The sequence below is a fragment of the Micropterus dolomieu genome, linkage group LG09 (genome assembly GCF_021292245.1).
Source record: "Micropterus dolomieu isolate WLL.071019.BEF.003 ecotype Adirondacks linkage group LG09, ASM2129224v1, whole genome shotgun sequence".
Taxonomy (NCBI): Eukaryota; Metazoa; Chordata; class Actinopteri; order Centrarchiformes; family Centrarchidae; genus Micropterus; species Micropterus dolomieu.
The window spans coordinates 8,232,432-8,254,885 of NC_060158.1; the positions used below are offsets into that span (position 1 = coordinate 8,232,432).

Consider the following 22,454-nt stretch of genomic DNA (forward strand, 5'->3'; position numbering starts at 1 on the left):
AATAACACATTTCATACATAGAGTATTTATTCAAAAAATTAAATATGACAACCAAATAAAAAGGCTCAACGTAGGACCAGGATCAGATGAGTGTTAAGACAAAAAAGGTCTTGACATACAATTTACTTCTAAAAGTGACACATTTTAATAATCAGGCAAAAACAAAAGGAAAAAAGCACATTAATATACTGTGAAACCCAAACATTATTTATCTTTTTGAGTATGATATGCAGCCAACCGCAGAGGTTTACAGATTTATTATTGTGGGGAATCCCTTCACATGGGAGACGGGCACTCGTGAAGTTACAACTCAACCGAAGAACGATCCCAAGTCTGTAAACGTCTAAAATTTCACATTAGAAGATAGAAGAAAAACTAAAATCATAAAAATAAGAGGGTCAGATGGTGACGTGCATAAACTGAGAGAAGGCCAGACAAACGGTTTGCACAGAAACTTTACGATATCTTCATTATTGCCGTCCATTCGAGAATGAACACATAAATTAAAACGCTAAAGGAGGGAGAAAAAAAAAAAAAAAAAAAAAGAAGTGTTTACAAGCAGTAAGGGAGGCATCATTTCCCTATAGAAATAAAGTTAAATAAATAATGCTACATAATCTACACTGAGCTACTCGTTACCTATGGAGTCATGAGTGTTCCCCTATTTGTTTTTTGTTTTTTAGAAATGTTAGTTATTGGGTTGTGCTTGAGAGTGCCCGTCTACTAAACTGATCCCCACAGGCCTTTTGGTCCTGTCAGCTCCACACTGATCAGTTCTGCATATTTGTGTGTTCTTGGCATATATGTCAGAGGTATCCACACACTCACACACAAATACATATATATGTACACACACACACACACACACACACACACACACACACACTCACACCTTACAGTATTGTCATGTATCAATATATACTTATCAATGTAGACTCGGGCCTCAGCGCCCTTTCTGAAAATTAAGATTTCTTTGATTTACTCGTTTTTTTTTTTTTTTTTTTCAGCACCATCAGGAAAGGCACAGTCTGTTTACGGATGAGTGGGTCCAAGGATGAACTTTCAACCCTCCTCCTCTCATGAATATGCAAAAAGTGTTAAAAAAACAAAACTAAACAACAGCAAACAAAAGAAAGTAAAATAAAAAACTTTGATGCAGTTTGCAGCACATGCACTGAGAAATGTCTTAAATCCCATCACATTCAAAATCTTTCACTTCTTTGATGAGCTTTTTGAGATGATAAAATAACAGCAGGGGGGAGGTCTTCACAGGTCTTTACAGAGGAGGGTTGAAGGTTCATCTGATCACTTAACATGACAAAACAACCCTCAACGGTCTCCACAAAGCAGGTCAATGCAGCAAATACATCCGTTTAGCTTTTAACACAAGTAAACCTATTGCATTATCAAATTCTGAAAAATGATCACCGGCCACTGCGATTATTAAACTCCATATTTCCATACAGCTGTCACACTTCTGCTTCAAATAGGACTTAATAGGAAAAATAAGTGGTGTGTGCATTACATGAATATCCTTACATATAAATATATCTCAATTCAGACTTTAAAATGCTTTTATTTTATTTAGGAAAAAGGCATCTGATGTCCAGCGCTGTAAGACACAAAGACCTGCCTACAGGTCGACTTACTGTACGTGGCGTTGTGAGTGTAAAAGGGATTCCCGTCATAAGGCTCTAAATAGACTTTCAAAAAACAAGCAGAGCACAAGCCAACAATGTTAAACATGCCCACGACTAATTTTCTTCAAGTAAAATCAAATGCTGGTAATGTCTGACATTTAGGAAACCGCTTCAACGGGACAACAAACACAGAGGGGGACAAACTACTCAGATAGTTTTTAGAATTTAAAAATGCTTTTAACTGCAGGCGACTCCAAAAACAGAAGAGAATCCAATAAAGCACAAACTCTGCCCGGACACAAAACACACCTCAGCAGCATCATGTTCAACCATAAACACGTGCATATTTTTTAAGTGCAGTAAAATACCATATCCTCTAAGTCTCTCTGTATTTTATTTATATATATCTGAGGAAATATTCAATAAATGGGTTTTCTTATAGCAGCGTAAGTTTGGTTCTGGTGACATGTGGCTAGCACAGTTAGCAGTACAGGGCCGATCAGCACGATGCTGTAAGGCTGTGAGTGTAGAGAGCTACCCGTACAGTACAGCAACCCCACCCTCCCTCAAACTCCTCCACCTTCACCCCTACCAGGCACGTTGGTTTGGTCCACGTGATGAAACCTGAAGGCTTCGTCTGTGTTAAACTATACTGCAAGGCCATGACAGAAAAACACCCTCAGGGGCTGGGCATTGAAAAGAAGTACCACTGTGACTGATAACTGGCAACGATGATTTAAAAAAGCAAAAAAATATATTGATAAACTTCAACATGTTGGATTGTTAGCAGATGTCTTGTGTGATTTTTCCGATAATTATTTTGTTGTAATTTGAGATTCATAAGCTACCAGTGTCCAAATGTAGCAGAAAAAATGGTTTCCTCCAAAATAGAAAGGTAGTTTTAAGTACCGTACTAGAGCAGCAACGATTATTTTATTATTAATTATTCAACTGACAGAAAATTAATCAGCAACTATTTTTATAATTGATAGTTTTTAGTAATTTTTAGTAAAAAATCTGCTGTTTCTAGGGACTGAAATGAGTGACTGTGATGCTCTTCTTTGTCATATATGGTGGTAAACTGAAAATCTTTGGGTTTTAGACTGTTGGTCAGACAAAACAAGAAATCTGATGCATCTCATTGGGCTGTGTGAAATTAGAACAAATATTAAAAAAGTAATAATAATACATTTTATAAACAAAATTATTAATTGAGAAAAAATGAGCAGGTTAATCGATGATGAAAATAATAGTTAGCTGCAGCATGAAAACCAGTTTTGGAGATACCCAGCCCAGACCTCCTCTAAAAACAAATGCAAAACAGCAAGGTGAAAAAGACTGATATATGAATATGAACGAGTACAAAGAGTGCGGGCTGTCAGTGCACCAAGTGAGGACACGCATCCAAGTCTCTGTCTTCAACTGGCTGCATGTAACGCCTGCTCAGAAATCCACATTTATAATAGCAGAGAAGAAATGAGTGTGATTATTCTTTTTTTTTTTTTTTTTTTTTCCCCCCTCACTGACATGACCACTTCTCAAGATCGTGACATTATAAAAAATCTTCATGAAAAAGCTGGACATAATTTGCAGGAAACTGCACTGTTGTATTTCATAATCAATGTAAGCTTTGTTTTATGTATGATCTCCAATAAAGTGCGTCTAACTGATCACATAATATGTTGCAATCACAAGGACACAAAGCGTTAAAATGTTAAGTTGATTAATTATTTCCTGATAACGAAAAACAAAACATTAGGAATAATCACACATGCATTGAGATCAACTACAGTCCAGCTCCATGTCTCGGGCAGTGCAGTATTTTTACATTATGTTGGGATTCTGAGACCGTTTCACTAAATGCAATAACAGAAGCAACCAAACCAACATTCGATTAAAAACCTTCCATCCAACTAACAGTTAACACACTCTTACCAAATCAGGCACTTTGTTTGATCTCTCCAAACACCATCAGACCTCTCGGCTGATCCACACATCCTCACATCAGGCCGATACATTCCTGAATCCAAGTTCATTGTCACATGCCAAAACTCACTCGTAAACAATTTTAGCACGCCAAAGCTCCTTGAAAACATTCACCACTGAACCTGCTCGCTCTGTATTAACACCTTATTGCACTGACGGAGTTTTTGACAACTAAATTGGTCAGTTCCTTGTGTAAAAGCTGTGAAAAGCCAAAAGGTTTGTGGTCGTCACAAGATAGAAACGGTCTACTCTGCTCTATTGCTGAAAACGAATGTTAATTAAGTTAAAAAGAACACAACAACTCATAAATAGCAAGAAGGAATAAAACTCACAAGACGACGTTTGGTATAACACTTTGTACCAAGTTGAACTGTGAGTGAGAGACGTTTAAAATTGTCCATTTCATGGCCATGGCATTGTATTCTAGCAGTCCTCTGTATGCACCTCGCCTCGCTGTAAGGCATTAAGCGATACACAATACCTCTTTGATGGCTGTAAGTGGCTTTGTTTAAAAAATTAAATAAAGATTTCATTCAGTGTCTGTGTTGGTTGAGTGCCGAGTTGGGCTTCTTACTGTCTGGCTGAATGACTGTGAGGAACCATTGGCTTAAAGGGAGACAGAGGAGTAACTGCTAAGGCAGCCTGACGTTTACAAGCGTACTTGGCTAACGTGTTGCAGTGGCAATCACACATTTGCTCGACAGAGAAGTGACACAAATTATATCTAGACAAGATGAAAACTCACAAACAAACGTGTAAAAACCATCTACAACATAAACCAGCAACATTAGGGTCAACATGAGGCTATGGAGCAAGTCAGGTCCTCACTGGTTCTGCTTCATGCCCACCATGCACCAAAAAAATCATCAGTTTTTGTATTCCCTGCTGCTCCGCCATACTTTAAACACACAGAAAAAAATAAAAACAGCAAAATAAAAACTTTGAGCTGCTGTCAAAACTGGAAGGCAAGGACGTGACTTGCGTGCTTTAGAGGAGACAGAATCCATTGTAATTTAAATACAGCAGAGGAGGTGTAGGTGAGATGCACGGGCGGGAGCACAGAAAAGATTGGCTGGTTTCAAATTGCATAATGTGGCTGTAACTCCTCTCTGGCTTATTACGTCCTTACGCGGCCTGCGCTCGCAGCCGTCGCCACCGAGTTCCAGTGGCCTCTGCGTGACGTGACGAGGCGGCTGATGGAAGTGGGACACTGAGACTGGTTGAAGATGGAGGGAAGTGGAGGGGCGGTCAGGCGAAATACATGGTCCTCAGTGTGTCGTGGTGGATCTGAACAGCCTTGGCCAGCGCCTGGGGGTCTCTGCCATTACTCTGCCCTGAGACGTGGCTGCCCTCCGCACTTTGAAATGAGAGAGAGGAATAATGGTAAGTTACATATTAAAAAGCCTACAATATTTACATTTGATAGTGTCTGACCTGAAAAAGTAATTATTATTATTATTTATTATTATTATTAAGACACTTTATAAGTAAAAAATAAATATAATTTCCTTAAAAAATGGATGACCTAATAAATTTGTACAGCCAAAATGATTAATCTAGGAGTAATCCCCAACAGATTCAATGGTTCCATTCCTTTCTTACAAATAAATTAAGTTATTCAGATGTAATCAACTTCCATAGTCCCATAAGGCACACTGTATTTTTTGTATGCGACGCTGTGCTTTTGACAGATGCAAAAACTTTGATGATGGATGAAAGTTTCGGAGAGTGTGTAAACTTGACATTGTGAGGTTGCATTTAAACGTGCGACAATTTCTGACCTGGTGTGCAGAGGCCTGCATCATCTAATTAAAATTAAAAGACTTTCTCCCCACCTGTCGTGCTCTTTGTCAACCAGGTGGTAGCGGGCACGGAAGGCTACCAGGTGGGCGTAGTAAGCTGGTGCAGGGATGGAGACGGAGCGCGTGCAGCGGACGTAGGTGTGGCACAGCTGGTAGGTGAGGAGCTGGAACTCATCTCCGGTGAAACAGTTGTCGTCCCACAGAACGTGGTAGTGGGAAGGCCGGCTTGTACCCTGCAGGGAGGAAAACCGAGTTAATCGCGCCCCAGAGAAAAGCAGCTCCATAGAGAAAAGGACAAACAATGAGCGGCTAAATTTAGGTGAAGAGGGGAGGCGTGGTTGTTCGACAGACTGAAATAGAGAAGTTGTCTGTCTGTGTGGCTGAGGAAGAGGGAATATTCTTTGATACTCTTCACTACAAGTTGGTCTAAGTATGCATAACATACAGTAACCACAACAGTTCATTAAATTTAAAAGAAAATGTACTTGTGGTTTTAAAAAGGCCTTAAATCAGAAATCTGGCCACCACAAGTGTACTACAATAATTCAGTCTATACAGTGAAAGTTCTTGCTACTGTATTTTCAGTGAGTTTGAGTCTGGTGTAGTAAGTCTGGGTTCGCCCGACAAAGTTTACCTGGATTCCAGCGTGACTGCAGAGGTAAAAGTCAAACTCGTAGGGGTGGGTGATGTCGGTGTCCACTGTGGTGCCAGCAGGAATGTTTCCACTTCGTCCAACCTGAGAGTGAAGCGTAATTTTACTATTTTAAGAGGTCACACTTCCACAAAAATCCTTTACAAGCCTGAGCACTAACCCTGATGTCAAATCCTTCTTTAATCTGCTTTACTTCCCTTTTGTTTGATCACCTTCCTAATTTGCCAAATCAAATCATACAGATGCAGGCCACCAGAATACTCCTAGAACACCGTATTGTTTACAAAAAGAAGTCCCGTTTTCTAACTCACCCGCTCGTTGCGATCTGCACAGAAGAGACGCGTGTGATGGCGTTTCTGCACGACAATATAAGTAATCCCCGGCTGGTAATCTTTCTCGAGACTTATGCAAGCCTCCCTGATAGCCAGCAGCTCATAGTACAGGACCTACACAGAAAAATACAGTTAGACTTGCCAAGTAAATTAACTTAGAACATTAGCAAACGTGTTTTTGTAAAATTACAGTAAGAATTGGGCATTTGACACAACCTGCAACTTTTACAGAGAAAAAGTTGATATACTTGTCTGAACTGTCCCTCTGACACTCCGTCCCTGTAGAAGATGATCCTGGTCGGCTTGTAGCGGGTTGATTTGTAGAACTGGATCAGGAGCTCTCGCACCATAGACGCCAAGTCCTGGATGACCTCCTGTCTGGGCCTCTGGACCCGCACTGTAGCACAGTACCTGCTGGGGTGAGCGTCCATGCTGCCCACCACCTGTAGAAGCACGACATCAGTCAGAAGTGTCAGAAACACAATTATATGCAAAGACATCACAACTTAAAGGTTCAGTGTGTAAGTTTTAGTGCCATCTAGCAACCAGTGGCTCATGGTGCATTTATTGCTCCGCAGATGATCCCATTTCCTGAGTTGTGAAGTTGTTCTTCCGACTTCAGTGTGTGTTCATGCGCTTTTAAGTCAGAATGTGGAATCAACATGGACGCTAATACAAAGATGTGTTGGATTAGCATTACCAGAGCGAATAAACAACACGCAGACATACGATATCTTATCTCAACTTAATTTCTAAATCCAACAAAAAAAGGCTGCTCTTTTAATATATTTACATAATATAGCCTAACCCTGGGAAAGCTTTTATTATTTGTGTCTTCTTATTTATTTGTATACTGTTCTGTATACTTCTTTATGTCCCATGTACACAAAATTTGTTCCGACACCACATGAACGCACCATCAGTTACTGTTCACCCCTCCTTTTGCAAGCGCTTAGGCGAAGCTACGGTGGCCGACGTGCTCTGTCAGTTTTTGTGCTAAATAATGCGTGTGGTCTTCTATTTGTCCAAATGTCACTTCTCTTCTTACTTCTATTAAACCAGACTACTACTGCTATTACTACTTCTGCTTTGTACGTATTACATGTAGTGACGAAACGTGCTCTGTAGAGTGGTTTGTCCGTTTAGGCTACAGCAGAAACATGGCGTAGCAACATGATGACTTCCATGTGAGGGGACCCGCTTTGAATGTAGATAGAAATGGCTCATTCTGAAGGTAATAAAAACATAATAGTTCATTATGTAAGGTCTTTATACACCACTGAAAACATAGTTATGTATATTATATTGGATTTCTGTCAATAGATCCTCCTAAATATTACACACTGAACCTTTAAGAGCATTTAAGAAACTATTTTTTGTGGGTTTCTGCAAAGGTATGCAAGTAATACAATACATAGTTACATAGATGTTAAAAATGTTATAAATGTTAAAAACACTCAAATTATACTGTGTGTTTTAGTCATGTTTCAGCAAGGAAACGGCTACAGGCAGTCCAAAATTATTTCAGGGTAATAAAGTCCATTTTGTGACAACAGGCAGAGACTGATATGAGTAGTGTAAGTGAAAAAAAAATACAAGATTGTTGACCAAGTATCTTTAAGTGAAGTCTCACCGCTGCAATAGATGGCTTTTTCCCATCTCCTGCTGGAGGATGAGTGACATCAGCCCCGAGGAAGATGACAGGCTGCTGGAACACAGAGGGTCTGTGTGGATGACAAGAGACAAAAAATTATCTTCCGACCATCAGTCATGATGCAACACAGTCTTTCAAACAGCCAGCAGACAGGCTCAGACATTATCAGAGACGCTTTTGATGTAAAGTCAAAAATTATAACAATTTAAGAAGACATGAATGTCAGCCTGATTATTTTCCCTACCCACTGAACTCAGAATGTGTCTAGGTGAGAAAAAAACCTTGAATTTTAGTTAAAAAATTCAAGAAAAGACTGACAAGCCGCAGCAGCAAGAACCCATGAGGTCTATCTTTACTTTCTGTGTTCATTTTACCGTTGGTGTGGAACCAGGATGTTGTTGATTCCTCCCAGTTTGACGTTGATCTTGAGGCAGAGGTTTGACAGGGTCTGAGGGGACGTCTTCACTACGTTCTTCACCTGCACACACTGAGTGGCCATGCCAAGAAGGGTGTCGCCCACCCGCTTCACCTCAGCTGTGGGCCAGAGATATTCCTTTGACTCTACATTCACGGTTTACTGCACTTATATGCCTCACAAAGTTCATATGACTGAAGTGAGACTATTTTGTATTTGTCTAGGGTGGCAGAAGCCTAAAGGTCAGAGGTTCAGATGCAACATTTCTATGCACACTGACTTTGTTACCGTTCATATTTCAACACTGTATCTGGTTTAGAAATGTATTTTTGTACCATAGACAGGTGTTTTCCCAGGCAGGATTACGATGATGAGCTGCAGCCCACCGTAGGTGTTCTTCAGGTGTCTGAACATGGGCTCCACGCTGTCAGCTCCCTGGGCGTATTTACAGAAACATGGCTGGCCTTGGATTGGCATCCCAGCATCCTTAGAGATTTTACGCAGCTGGTCAGTGAAGCTCCTGAGCATGAAGAAAAAAAGAAATGTAGTTATTTTCATAAAAAAAAGACATGCTAGTAATGTGTTTTTAATGTCACTAGCAGCAGAGTACTGGTTTATTGTGATTTATTTATGTAATACTTGTCACTTGAGGAGTGATTTTTCTGTTCTCAAACTGTATTTATTAATTCTTCAAAATAAGGGAAAAATTTATTTTCTGCTACATAATTGTAAAATTAACTGTCATACCCTAGTATAAGTACTCTACTAAATTATTCTATTTTAGACTTTGCAATTATTGTTAATCTAAATAAATTTGACTTGTGAAATAAAAAAATCTCACATTTAAAGAAACAAGCAAAAATGTGTATTATCCTTCCTTTAATCTGTTGATTCTTTTATTATTTTTTATCACTTCCTGTGTTACTTTAACCACTCCAACTAAACTAAGCAAGTCTTTTTTTTTTTTAAACTCACTTAAGGATCTCTTCTCGGCACTGCCTCTGGGTGGCAAAGCAGGCGATGGCCCACATCTTGATCTCTACTCCTGTGTGAAACTGCTTCCCCCTCATGTCCCACACCCCGTGGCTGGGTGTGGCCACCGTGCGGTTCTGCAACGACAGTGCAGGGTTGATCTGCTGGGGCTGGCAGTCACACAGACACATACAGTACAAGAACACAGACAAAGTATGGATTCAAAGATTTAAAGGATTCAGGCAGCCAGTGAGATTTCAAGATCAAGGGCTGGTGATTATTTAATAGACTGAGATTCATCGACTGATCATGGCATTAGAGACAAATTAATTTCATTACCGAGTTTAATCTGTGCTTCTGATTGGATCATGCATTTAGCGTGTATTGCAGGAAAACATATTTGTATGGCAGACATGCAAATCAGAGACTGCTTTCAAATCAAAACATCTTCTTTGTATTATCTTTTAAAACATCATGCATTTGTATAAAAGAGTATAAAACCACAGCAAATTGTTCATGTGAGAGATGGACAAGATGCAATCAGAGAATTGTGACACATCAAATGTGAAAATCACAGGGTTTCCCCACAGAAAATGTATTCAGCTCAGAACTGCCTTAGTGTGGCTCATTTTTGAATTTTTGTCATTGTTGAAAGAGTTCCACATGTACATGTCATTCATCACTACTAAAGGATCATAGTACCAACTGAGTTTTTGGTTTTAAGGCAGAAATTCAGAGCCACGAAATTTCAAGAGTCAGGATTATTAGTCCAACTTGTGCAGCTTTTCTGACTAACTGGAGGAAACCCCGCTGTCTCAGACACACAACACAGAGACTTGTTAAAAAACATGCATATGAAGCGTGATTTAAAGGGAAGGTACCATAAATGGTTCAGAGCTCACCCTGCCGCCATATTGCAGCATGGGGGCCGGCAGGACGCGGCCCGTCACCTGAGCCATCTCATCTCGCACGCGGAACTGAAACTCCTGGACGAATGGGTCGGCCTCGTAATTTGCACTCCTCACCTGAGGGGAAGAGAATATGTTTTATTGAACAAAAAAAAAAAAAGCAAGCTTCTTGCAATTTTATTTCTGGTCCACAAGATACTCACCAGCCTGCTGATCTCCTCCTGTCTGTCTGGTGCAGAGCGGGCTGTTGCTTTGATCATGGTTGACGTCTGGTTATCTGTTAGTTTTTTAATGCAGCGCTGTCCAGCTACAATGTTGCACACCTGAACAGAAGGGAAAAAAGCCGGTTCAGGTTAATCTAGCTCTTAATCCAGTTTGATAATCTGACTGAATTACCAGTTTGTTTTACTTCATTCATTCACTAGCGTTTTGATTTTGTCCAAACCAATCAGGAGCAAGCCATTGAGATATCCACTGAGAGTTGACATGAAAGCTGTAGTAGCAGAGCATCAAAGATTTATTTTTCCGAATATGTAAAAAAATATTTAAGATCTGTACATGGATTTACATCAAGTTGTATCTCAACCACGCTGGTCACCATTTTTCTGTCACTGCTATTGATGTTTATAGCTAATTACCCATTCAGGAATATGATCTCCCTATTCTTAATACCACCAACTTGTTTCTCCAACGGGCAGAAACAGCAGTCAACGGGCACAACACAAGACCTACATGATTCAGGCTAACCTTTACACATGCCCAACATATTTGGATACAAAAATGTGATTTATGATTTCTGGTACCCAATTATATTTTGATATTTCTCAGTGTTTCCCACACGTTCATTTATTTGTGGCGGCCCGCCACAACATCAACGCTGACTGCTACAGATTGATTTTCGATTTTTTTTTTACTAGGCCTATTTAAAATCGTATTTGATTTTACGCCCCGTGCGCCACAGTTACACTATCATTCTGTGGGAAACACTGTTACTTTACATTAAACTTTCATATTATCTCAAAACCTTACCAGCCACAACGACAGGTCATCATTATCATTATTTATCTTCCAAAGACATATTTACCAGCAGCTGGCAGTGGAATCATACGGTCATCAGTCCTTACCTCCAGGGGCAGGTAGGTGTGTTTCTGTTCCTGGCCCACCTGCAGACAAGGCAGGTGGGGGTACTTTAGCTGCAGGTTGTACTTCTCTCTGAAGTACTGCGCCACAGTGCGTTCAACTGTCTGACCACTCTCAAGCTGCAATGGAAATCTATGGATGGAAGGGTAACAAGAACCACCTGTTAATGTAAGCCAACGACAGCTTTGATTGTGCGTAAACAGCTACTGGAGTGCAGTGTAGAAACATACGTCTGGAGGCTGGCAGGGCGTCGTGTTACATTGCAGACTCTGTACTTCCTACGCATGGTTCCACAGTGAGTCACTTCCACTTTAAGACCTGTGGAGATGGTGGAGAGATCAATGTGAATGCGCAAAAGTGGCTAAAGCTTTTATTCAGTAGACTGGAAAAACTCAATTAGGGTTGGGTCATCAAGAACAGGTTACAAGTTGGAGCCAGTACCAAATTTCCTAGAACATGTGCTTTTCAATTCTGCTTATTGGTTCATAACTTTTTGCATATTTCAGTTTCGCTCCCAATTTAACTGCAGTGAGCTTTTTACAGTCCATAAAAGTTGCACTTATCTGCCAGGTCCGGCTACACAGACCTAACGTCACGCCATTTGTTACGCAGTACATCAACAAAGCATGCAAGAAGAGTGTAGTTCTATTAACATTTGTGGCCCATGGCGGACCGCAGCAAACACTTAAAAGTTTCAGTAACAAATGTTAAGGACGCATCAAAATGCAACACTTGCAGTAAGGATGTTTGGTGCAATATGACAAAGCATTTTCTTCAATATGGCATCAATCATGAGTACAGCTAATCCCAGATACAGCTAACGCTAAAAGTAGCCACGTCTCACACTAATGGTACAAAACCCAAGGTGAGCTGACATTCACCCTTTAGACTAAAGGGAAACAGATGATGTCTACAAATGATATATTTTTTTCTGGGGTCCCTCTAGTACAGAAACTACTTTCACTTTAGCTAGGAAGGGGAAGATGAGTATGGATAAATGTCACCGAGCACTGATAAGAGTTGTAGTGAAGCGGTTACATCCCTTTCTAAGGTCGAGTCTCTTCTGTTTAGGTATGCAAAATCTGTTTATTCACAGCCGTATCCATGGACATTAGCCTTCTTTGATATTTTCCTGAGTCATAGCACATCAGAAGCAGCTGACAGAACGTTAGTCTACTGTAAACTATGATACCCCGCGGTAGGTGTAGCATAATGTGCGACTCTAAATGTGGCAAGAATAAAAAGGTAGGCAAATTTTTGTTCTTGGAACATGCGTTCTTTTTTTCCCCTCCAAATTATATAGAACAGAGATTCGGTAAGAACCTGATTTGATTTATCAAATCAATTTAAACGATACTAGGGCTGGATCCGAATATTCAACCGTTGGGTACACATTCAATATTCAATTATGAAATTTGATTATTGAGGGGGGGGGGGTTTGCGCGCCTGATCTCCACCAACAGCAGTGAACGTAACACTCCAGTTCACATCAAAGGGAAAATTAAATGAAGCCCTCTGCTGTGTGAGAGCACTGAGCTTAACAGCAGAAGAGTGGAAGTTATAGCGTTTATTAATTTTACAATTGCTTAATTTCATTACAGATGAAAACAGTCAAATGTCCAACATTTTAAAATTAATCAGTAAACTGCAGGCTGGAAACAAACAAACAACAACACAATGAACACATTTAAATAATTATATTTGACCAATTGTAGAAGAAGAGCATTTAGTCACTATAATTACAGTTAAAAGTGACTATCAAAGCCTCGAAGCTCAAAAAATGATATTCGGGCCAGCCCTAAACAATACCCAACCCTAAACTCAATAGTTCAAATTCCTACATCGGCAAAATTAAGCCTGCATCAAATAAACTATCAAACATAAAAAGCTAATACTGAAAAGGCTACTGCAACATCAAAACACATCTGTTCCCAACACATAACAACACACAAAGCCGTACAGGGTAAGCCTCGTACTGCAGCACAGTGAAAACAAGCACTACCTTTCCTTGGTGGTGTACCTTTGATCTCTTTGGTGAACTTGACCCTGTGGGAGTCAGGGAGAGGGCGAGGCTGCTCGTCAATGTTGTGAATGTCCAGGACCTCACACATGAACTGGATTACTGGCTGGGCTTTATAAAAAGCTGTGGCTGACACTGAAACGATAGAGGTCAAGGTCAAATTTAACACAGGTGGAGGTGGATGAAGGTTTACACAGAAATTATTTTCAATCCCAAAAAGATATATACATTAAAAATGCATTGCAGAGTGCATAACTTTTAAGACAACATTTGATAAACACTGCCTGCACATTAGAATAAACACTGCCAGTTAACCAGCAAACAAGATACAAGGAAATGTAAGTGTTACGCATAAATTCTTTTGAGTTGGTCATGAGGTTTTGAGTAAAACAAAAGAACAGTTTTAATTTGAATAAACAGCAGTAAGGGAGATTCTGATCACAGATATCGGTTACTTTAGGTTAGCATGAAGACTGGAGAAAAGGGGACAGCTAACCTGGCTCTGTCCAGGGTAACAAAAACCGCCCACCGGTACCTAATGTTTCATCTTGTTTGTTTAATCCGTCCAAAAACCACAGGTTAAAAATGCCTTCTTGTTGTAGCCTTATGACTTGAGAGTGGTACTGATCTTCTTATTAAACTCTTAACAAGAAAGAGAATGAGCAAATTTCTGACAAATGACTAAATATTCTTTTAAATATCTAAATATTCCTTTAAATGTGCCTGGTTTCCCCAGTGCTTACTCACCATCAATGTTGAGCATCATTTTCCACATGGCTGGCCGTACCGACTGATGGAAGCCAAACCAAACCTCTCTTCCCCCACCTAGAGGGTGGTCATAACCCTCTGGGGAGGAGAAGAAGGACCGTCCGACAGGTGTGTACCTGATAATGACAGGGAGTTTCACTAAGGTGAGTGTGGAGCACAAAAATAGAACTCAGGCTGGGAGTTGCATTCCCTGTGTGGTTCACTGGGTGCAGCATAACACAAGCTCTGCATGAGTTACTGGTTTGAAACCACAGGAGGCTAAAAAGGTTTACGTTCATGTTACTAAAAGCTATTTCAGTTAATGGATTCACCAAATGGCAGATCACATACAATATGCTTTTAATCCATATGTCCATGTTGTAATCAAATCCCACTTGGACCATCTCCAAATATACTGAAGATATATCCACCTGTAGTATTGTAGGGTAAATATATGTTTCCACCAAACGGCACCTGTTACAATATGTGACGTGACGCCTTTGGGGTTAAAATACTGCATGATAAATTAGGGGAGCTGTACAGTAGCTCTAGGATGAAAGTATCCTTGGATCATATTTCATGACCAGAACTAATCAACAAGAAATAGTCTTCTCATGCTTAATTCAGTGCTCTTCATCTTCCTGTCACTGAAAACTGTAACATGGTTATTGTAAACTACAGCATACAGTAGTCATGATTTGAGCTACATATTTAACCAAATTTTAAAATCTTAGAGACTAGTAATTATTTCAAAATATAAGGCTACACTGACCTTTCAATATAATTCAGAATATTTAAATATGAACTAGGCGTGAATTTCTTTACAGTTCTTTTTAAATATTACCAAAAATAAATAAATCTTTGCAGATGGTCAACGGAGAAAACTCACTTCATGGAGGGCAGATGACGAAGGACAACGTCCACGGCATGAACAGGGTTGGTGCTGATCGGTTTGTCAAGGTCCACCGGTTCGGCCACAGCACGTCCCGTCAAGACTTCATGCAGCATGTGCCAGCTGACCAGTGACACAAACTTAATGGTGACCTTAAATGGGCGGTCCTTCCCACCGTCACCAGGCAGGGTGACATCCAGATCCACCTGAAGATGGAAAACAAGGGTCTCAATGATAAGAAAAATAAAAAGCATGTGTCTCCAGCCCCATTATTTAGGGCCCTAAGAAATCTGTTTTATTTTTTCCCCAAATTCCATGTTTTTTGTTTAAATTTTTCTATTTAAGCACATTTTATCATCAGAAAGAAGAAAGAGCGTGTAATCATGTGATGGAGGAATAAATTAAGAAAATATTACAAATTGAATCAATATCAATATGAATTTGATGTGTCATATTTACAGAAATATTCAAATGTATGTGCAATTACTTATGGGGACAAGTCGCAATAAATGTAGTGCAACAGCAGGATCTTAAAACACTACAATACTATTTAATAGGAACAATTCAGAATGAACACATTGTTGCAATACGTGTATTGTGAAATGTCTCCTATGAAACAGGTTATTACTTGACAGCCTCAGTATGCTGCTGAACACATAAGTGGGTCTGAAGGAGGCAACTCTCACGTGGAGAGCACTCCTCCTTGTTTACAAAGCTTGACCGGGCGTGACGTTTTATCTTTTTCTAACAGAATATCTGACTCCGTCCACACAGCCACCAAATGTACGAGCTGGCATCTTGCATCTGCTGATGTGGTCGCAATTCTGACAGTTTGTTGAAGTGTTTTTTTTTCATTCTGCAATTTATGCATTGCAGAAATTATAGGGACCTATGCCATAGTATATTACTTTAATTTTGGTATGACACTGTTTTTAAGAGTCAATCAATGTCCCATTGATAAGATCTAACAAGAAGACAAGAAAAACAGCATACACTTCTGACCTTGACATTCTCTGTCAAGCTAAACTGTGATTTTTATTGGTCCAGACTAACTAAAACACCAGCATCCAAACTTTACTGTGTAGTCTTACCCCACCAGTGGCGACAGGAAGTGGGTTAGCAGTGTAGAGGCTCCTCTTCCCATCATAAACTGGCAGAACGTCACCAAAGATGGTCACCTTGAAATGCTGAACCATGGAGTCCACCACCTCCCTGAAAAAACCATCAACACACAGGTAGTGTTAGCTAACTCTCTGATATGTTCACAGTCCATCTGGTCTACACTGAACAAAAGAGTCCAGTCTCCTGAGGACAGTCTGCTCATAAATAGCAGCTCAAGACCTGAACCACTTTCAGCCTTTCCTGTTACCTGTTGACCCGGCGAGGACATTTTTCTGGCTTGATGTCCACCTCATACAGATAGACGTCGATCTTGGGTATTTCTACCTGGAAGCAGTTGGCGAGAAGCTTGATGGGCTTCCCAATGGTGCCATAGCCAGGTCGCCGTGGCAACGAAAAAAGGGCTTGGGCTTGGGCTTCAGCGGCTCCTACAACAACAACAACAACACATGACAATTAAAAACAATTGTTTACACTCGCTTTTCTAAAAAAAAAAAAAAAAAGTATAAAAAAGTATAAAACTGTTGTTATGGAAATTTGAATATGCCTGTATATTACATGATCTATCTTAGTAATACAAACATATAGTGTTAATGTAAAGAGTAAAAATAAGACTGAAATTTGCCAGCTTGACACAAACACGGCTCCAAATTAAGGCTGGAGTATCTGTTGGACATAGGTAGGCAAGTATTTGCCTACATGTTTGCCCTGTCAACTATAATGTGATAAAGGAAAATGTTATGGAAAACATGTCAATGGTGCGTTTTACAGCTTATTGCGCAACCTCCAAATGACCAAAATAAACCTATTAATGTAAGTTTAATGCAAGAAGAATTTGTCTTTATTGTCTTAATATCGTAGTATAAGACTAGAGCTGGGCAACGAAACAGTAATGATAATTATTATAACAAATTTTCAATAAATGTTTGATTTAATTCATTTGAATCACAAACAAATTAGCACTATTTTTAATATATTTATTTTGTTGAGGAAAAGGGACTGAAAAAATATTTTACTTAATTTTACTCAGGCATATTTGTTAAAAAAAGATTTTATCATAACTGTATTGAATGTTCTTCAGATTTGTGAAGTGATCAGCTGTTTGGCATCAAGTGTTTGTTCTGACCATAAAGAAGAGTTTAAAACCATCTGGTTTCTTCAACTTTCACAAAGGAGAAAAAAATTGCCTTTAAACTTGAAAGAAACAATGATATGACATTTGTGTGATAATTATCCATATGAATGATATGAGATCTTTTATCGTGATAACATTTTTGGCCGTATCGCCCAGCCCTATATATAAGACTGGCAGTTTCAGTTTTTCAATGCAATTCATTCCTGGAGTTTGGTGCATTTTTCCATGACCAACTCTTTTGGTAACAGAGCAGAAAATCCTACAAAATCCAGTCCTCATCCACCATCAGCATTTACGTCCCAATATTCAATGTCTCAAAATAGCTAAAACATAACCCAAACCAGCAATCATGAATGTGATCTACCGTTTCAGACGAGCTAAGAGCTTTGAGCGGAAGACAAACTGGAGGAAGGATGTGGTTAATAAGGAGCAGAGGGTGGATGCTAGGACTGAAGATGGTCAGGGACGTTAAAGATTGCCTCATATCAAACTGACAAAACTGAAACAAGCGAGTCACATAAATCTGATAACGGTCGTATGAAAGGTTACAGAGTTTGGTGACATTTTAAATGAAGACCAGCTCATCGTTCAAAGATTTCTCCTTACTGACATGACCTTCGCCAGACAGGAGGAAAAGTAGGCGGGTGACACCACGCCAATTTGACACCAATTTTCATAAATGCCAAACTGGAAAGTACTCAGTGATAAAAAAAAAAAAAAAAAGTGACATCACACAACCACACAATTTCCACAAATGTGACTCAGAGCATCCACACACACACACACACACGCGCACAATGACCAACATGACAAAGTCTGCATGTACACTCAGCTCAGGCTGTTAAAATAGCAAGAGGTGCACTTTGTTGTAATGACAGAAAAACAATTGTACTGCTGAAAAACAGTAATGATGAACGTGGCCGTAAACTGACTGCGGCAGAGAAGCTGTGGGTGGAGAGTATTTAACCGTTTCAGCCTGCAGCAGAGAGCTCCTGTCAGAGTGGAGGGCTGACCCTGAACCTGCCTAAGGAGTCATCTTTCAGTAAAAGGGCCGCACTTTCTGCCGAGGCGTCCCCAGGTCCGTTCCTCCTCTGTGGCGTTCACATGGCAATGGTGCCCATGTTGCTATAGTTTCTACATAGCAACTGCAGGCGTGCTGACAAGAGGAGGAACAGGTGCACACAGATTTATCTCATTTATCTTGGAGGTCCGGTGATGAAAACACTATGTAAATTGTACTTTATTTGCGTGGTCATTATTTTGTCTTAATTTTTAGGATATTCATATTTTGATGCCAATGATATAGCTGTGTTTTCAGTATTTGGTGGTTACTTGCGATGCAGTATTCGTCATTTCCAGTGCATTGTCTATTTACGCCTATTTAGCACCGGTCTGCATATGAACCAAGGGGGAACCCTCGGGTCTAAAACGTGAGGCAAATGTCCCTTAAACCTGCATTCTCTCTAACGGCCTGCAGGTGGCGACTATTCATGATTTATTCCCTCATTTCCTACGGTCTCAATCGCATGTTTCAAGTCTTCTTCAATATAGCATGATGTTCATTTAGTAAATTATGTAAAATAGACCATAAAGCAGAGTATGGTTTAGGGCGGCCGCTAGCAAAAATTATCATTCCGGTTAAAGTCACCGTTAACGTGAATTACAGATGTACCTAGCTAACCAAGCTAGCTAGCTCCACAATCTCGTCCAAATATAGTCACGTCCGGTCCAGCTGGCTGCAAAAAATCAAGATGGTGACAGCCATATTGGCAAACTTGAGGTTTAAATACAGCAGTCCACAAACCAATGGTTAACATCACAATGACTATGTCCACTTCTTTTATACAGTGTATGTACCATACCATACATGTGTATGAACCATACAGGCTTGTAATATAACTCTTTTTGCTCTGCCAAGCACCTGCAGAATTTTTGCTTTTCCATTTTTAACCTTTAATGCAAGAACTGTAGAAACGTAAATCAACAAGTGACAGCAAAAGAAATCCATCCTCAGATTTCTTTGAGGAATTATGGAAAACATCCTTAACTAGACACAAGACTGACAGCACCAGTAATGACCCAAAAACACAAGGGTTCACTGTAGAACGAGCAACAATGGAGAGACTAATGACCGCATATCAGGCTGCTTCATTATACAAACAACAAGTAACAGCCCACACGGAGCTGACATTCAACCCACACACTTTAGGAGAGTACTCCACTGATGTAATATTGTACAATCCTAATATCACTACACCACTGCTAGAGACTAAAAGGTATTTTTAAATTTAATTGTTTTAATCTCCTCTACCTCGCAGACTTCATTAAACACTCCAGATGTGCGTAGAGACGCCTGCAAAATGTTAAATCTAGTTCTACTGAAGATGAAAAATTCTCAGCTTCCAGCTTCTCAATTGTGAGGATTTACTTTTTTTCTTTGTTTTAGACCATTATAAACTTAATATATCTTTGTGTTTTGCCCGTTACCTTGAGCTCTGGGAAATTATGATGGGCATTTTAAAAGATTTATGTGATGTAAAATCTAAATGATTAACTTAAGTAGTAAAAAAAAAAAAAAAAAAATCACTTATCACTTACTTAACTCAATTATGAAAATATCTGCTTGTTGCAGCCCTAAACCAGATCCATAATTAACTGCACGGAGAGTGGTGAAAATATGTGGCAAAAATGTGATCTCTTAAATTACTGACGGAAGTGGCTTTTTGAATTTATGCATAAAATTTCAACTTTTAAACAGGTGAAATAACACAAACAATGTGAGAACACAAAACATGGCCATGGGATATTTGCAAGAGGAATTTTACAACGAATCAAGGGCTGATTTGTGTAGTTCAAACTACTGTTAAAAAAAAAAAAAAAAAAACTGTATGAAGAATTCATTTAATAACTACAGATAGCTCCAACATCTTTTTTACCATCATGTTCACACAGTGTCCTATAATTTATCATTTCAGGTTAGTTTACACATACACTTCATCCCAATCACTGAACATTACGCTGCCCTCAATTCATATATGACAAGTCCATATTTTCAATTAGAGCAGAAACACTTAGTCGTTTATTGATTAGTCTATCGACAGAAAATTAATCAACAACCATTCTGACAACTGATTCATCTATTGGACCGCTGTCCAGAAAGAACAAGCTAAAGACATCACAGTGGGCTCTGGAAAACTGTGATGGGAATTTGGGATGGGAAATTTACTGGTTTTGGACACTTTATATCCAAAATAATTAATTGATAACAATAGGCAATTTATGTAATACTGAAAATAATGTTACTTGCAGCCCTACTTTCAAGAAATACACAGATGTCACAAATACTGGCAGAGTACAGTGACCTTAAAAACTGTTGATAAATCAGAAATTATGTTTTGATCAAAACAAACATGAGCCCATTAATCAAAGCCTGACACTGTTTTAAAATGTTTAAATGTATGTTGCTCTCTGATAATGCTGTGTAGCGCGTATAAGGTGAAAAATCGGTGGAGTTTGTGACAAGTGAATGAGTTTCAGTGAACCAGTTTGACCCTTTGTTCCCCCTCCCAGTCCAACACGGGCCTCCACAGCATCAATAATATACAAGCTGTGACTCACAAATTGTGCCCCATGGCAACAAAGTAAATTGACTAATGCCCTGGCATGCTCAATTGATTTGTAATTAACACAGGCAGCGGTGAACTGAACATTATTCAATAGCTAGGGGTAACTATGGCAGCAGTTGTTGACAAAGCCTGCCCTTCAAACAGATATGTACACACACACACACACACACATCTCTGAAACTGAGCCAGCCTCTCAGGCATCAGGCACACCTGACGGAATCACCACCTGCCTTTGACAGCCGAATAAGAATGACGTAGACTACTAACCCACGAAACTGCTTTGAGACACACACACACACACACACACCAAGGTGGAAAACGGGGAAACACCGCTGAGAAACAACCACCCCTGTGTATTACACTTGATGGAGCTGAAAATGGGAATTTTTCTATCTGAGCACCAGTGCCCACGATAGCACAGCCACCTTTCTTACATCAATGTTAACGATTTAGATCAACTTAACACACTTGCAGCACCCACATGCTCAATCACGGGGATCAGACTTGTGTCCAACACTGCACACAGTCTGCAAATAACTCAAGTGCAGCATCTGAACACCAAATTAGCGCCGTTAAGCACGATCAGCATGGCCGTTAGTCTGGGGATCCCACCTGTTGTTCCGATTTCCATTCATGAGGTATCTGTCCGGATGATCCGGCACCCAGTGATTACTTCTCCCTGCGCCGGTTAAAACTTGACTGCAGATCCGCTAGCCGACACGCCGCTCCCCGGCTACGCGGCAGCCCGCTCCCCGGCTTTGGTCGCTGATGTGGAACCGGGCCGCTTGGGGTTCCCCTCGGCTGGAAGTCCTCTCCCCCGACTTGCCTTACCGCACCTGACAGCTCAAAGTTGTACAAAATGTCCCCAGCTGCCGCCCTTTGAAGTTCTTTATCTTGTATCTGAAAGAAGCATAAGATTATGGTCAGTGTTAGAAATGTTTGTGACAGTTCAGACGGAGTCGGTTGAGTTTCACCGATAGTCGTTAGCGGCGGTGGGTAACGTTAAGCTAACAGCGTTAGTTAGCTTTAGCCGACGACAACTAAGCTAGCAACTAACTGGCAACTCGACAGACAAGACAGATGTGAATATTTACCCGGTCAGTGTGTGAATTCGTCGTCCCGGTTAGTTAATGTGACAATCCGGTGTTCTTCTTTTTCAAACAGATATGAGGGGTTCACTACCCCGGCGTCCTCGTCGATTTCGACTACAAACCGGTCTGAAATCTGCACTTCACCGCCCTCTCGCGCACCAGAATAAAGCTAGCGGTAATAGAAAAGTACACTTCCGGAATACTCCTTCAAAACAAAAGCGTGACCAACGAAGACGTGAGGTGTGTTAGCATCTATATTAGAGCTACAGAGCTATGTATTTTATTTATAACTTCTATCAGATTATTATGGTTCTACACACTCA

The 22,454-nt window shown here is 40.0% G+C and overlaps 1 protein-coding gene across 7 annotated transcripts; it reads right to left on the minus strand.

Annotated features, from left to right (window-relative positions):
• Positions 1-9: 9 nt before the first annotated feature.
• On the minus strand, positions 10-22,271 carry ago3b (argonaute RISC catalytic component 3b). 7 transcript variants are annotated; one of them, XM_046059414.1, is made up of 20 exons: positions 22,135-22,271; positions 21,653-21,940; positions 16,530-16,707; positions 16,252-16,372; positions 15,158-15,366; positions 14,269-14,405; positions 13,522-13,656; positions 11,732-11,819; positions 11,486-11,633; positions 10,565-10,684; positions 10,356-10,478; positions 9,457-9,590; positions 8,817-9,001; positions 8,441-8,600; positions 8,046-8,136; positions 6,661-6,855; positions 6,392-6,526; positions 6,063-6,164; positions 5,462-5,661; positions 10-4,983 (listed from the first exon to the last, which is right to left on the minus strand). In XM_046059414.1, the coding sequence occupies exons 2-20, from the start codon at positions 21,669-21,671 to the stop codon at positions 4,875-4,877; spliced, it is 2,589 nt and encodes an 862-aa protein (XP_045915370.1). In that variant the 5' UTR covers positions 21,672-21,940; positions 22,135-22,271; the 3' UTR covers positions 10-4,874. The 7 variants fall into 7 exon arrangements, with proteins under 7 accessions (XP_045915370.1, XP_045915368.1, XP_045915364.1 ...); XM_046059412.1 differs by having other exon boundaries at positions 10,335-10,478; XM_046059408.1 differs by having other exon boundaries at positions 9,457-9,623; positions 10,335-10,478.
• Positions 22,272-22,454: the final 183 nt, after the last annotated feature.

What these genes read in the sequence shown, in the direction of transcription:
- ago3b (XM_046059407.1), bottom strand. An exon ending in GCAGTCACGCTGGAATCCAG is followed by an intron (nt 5,662 to 6,062) that starts GTAAACTTTGTC and finishes TCCTCCCTGCAG; the next exon opens with GGTACAAGCCGGCCTTCCCA. An exon ending in GTTGACAAAGAGCACGACAG is followed by an intron (nt 4,984 to 5,461) that starts GTGGGGAGAAAG and finishes CTCATTTCAAAG; the next exon opens with TGCGGAGGGCAGCCACGTCT.